The 1,435-nt window shown below is 42.7% G+C and overlaps 1 protein-coding gene across 1 annotated transcript in view; it reads left to right on the top strand.

The window, feature by feature from the left end:
• The first annotated feature begins 372 nt into the window (after nt 1–372).
• Nucleotides 373–1,435, top strand: part of fgf5 (fibroblast growth factor 5) — a 14,944-nt gene continuing 13,881 nt past the window's right edge. The window contains exon 1 of the mRNA XM_029718141.1: nt 373–625. Within this exon, the coding sequence (XP_029574001.1) occupies nt 373–625 (253 nt within the window). The remainder of the gene's footprint in view (nt 626–1,435) is intronic.

Here is a 1,435-nt window from a genome sequence, read left to right as displayed (position 1 = left end):
CATCCACCCCGACCAACCACTCTCCATTCATATTTAGCTTTATTATTTTAAGGCAACTTTTTGTTGTTGATATTGTCTTATGTAACCATACCAAACAGTAACATATCATACACATTTAATTGTCCCGGATTTACATTTACTATGTTACATCTAGTCTATGAGACCAGTCTGACAATATACACCGCCTCGCTGCACGGCCGAACGAGCTCTGCTGGGTCCGTGTGCGCACGGTTCCTCTTGCACTGGCACAGCACACATGAGAGCTCAAGAACCACAACAACAAAATGCTAGGAGAAGAAGTGGCCTAGCAGAGCCAGAGGACAGACAAGAGTTTCCTTCCTTCTTTTTGGGGGGGGGGGTTTGTTGGGAAGAATGAATGTTCCTCTCTCTGTTTTTACCTTCGCTCTGCTGCAGTTGATTTGCGCCGCTGTGATCGTCGTCTCCGCGGTAGTTGTCACTGGATCGGTTAAATACGTCTCTTTGGAGGACCAACTTCTGGAAGAGGGTACTATCAGTGGTTCAGGACGCAGGACTTGCAGACTGTACTGTCGGGTTGGCATTGGTTTTCATCTCCAGATCCATACTGACGGAAGAGTCAACGGTAGTCATGAACCTAGTCACTTGAGTAAGTTATCATTAAACCATTCTGCTATAGCCAGGCCTCTCGAAGTGGATATTTGGTTAATTATCCATAAAGTGCGAGTGGATAGAGAGAAGATCATGCTGAAATGGAAGACTATTGCTGGGTTTCCAACATGAAATTATTATACATTATTGCATGAATTTGTCTCTGAACTATAATGTTTAAGCTATTACTATGTATCCTGAAAAAGGTGGCCAGTTCCATTAGCTATTTCAACTTTAATTGTACGGTACTTAAGCAATAAGGCACGAGGAGGTGCTTCCCCGGGGGATAAAAGGATTACTTTATCCTGGGATAGGATAAAGTAATCCTTCTACCCCCCCCCCCCCTTAAAAGATTTAGATGCACTATTGTAAAGTGGTTTTTCCACTGGATATCTTAAGGTGAATGCACCAATTTGTAAGTCGCTCTGGATAAGAGCGTCTGCTAAATGACTTAAATGTAAATGTAAATGTCTTATATGGCCAATATACCACAACTAAGAGCTGTTAGGCACGACGCAACGTGGAGTGCCTGGATACAGCCCTTAGCCGTGGTATATTGGCCATATACCACAAACCCCCGAGATGACTTAGTGCAACAGTAAACTGGTTACCAACGTAATTAGAGCAGTAAAAATAAACGTTTTGTCATACCTGTGGTATACGGTCTGATATACCACAGCTGTCAGCCAATCAGCATTCAGGGCTTGACCCACCCAGTTTAATAATTACTTATGTATGACCATGACATATTTTAGGAATAACAAATCACTGCATACTGTGGCAGGATTGTGTTATGTCAATATATGCT

The sequence above is a fragment of the Salmo trutta genome, chromosome 27, assembly GCF_901001165.1.
Source record: "Salmo trutta chromosome 27, fSalTru1.1, whole genome shotgun sequence".
In the NCBI taxonomy this organism is placed as follows: domain Eukaryota; kingdom Metazoa; phylum Chordata; class Actinopteri; order Salmoniformes; family Salmonidae; genus Salmo; species Salmo trutta.
The sequence above is the reverse complement of the archived record's forward strand: the minus strand, read 5'-3'. Positions and strand labels throughout refer to the sequence as shown.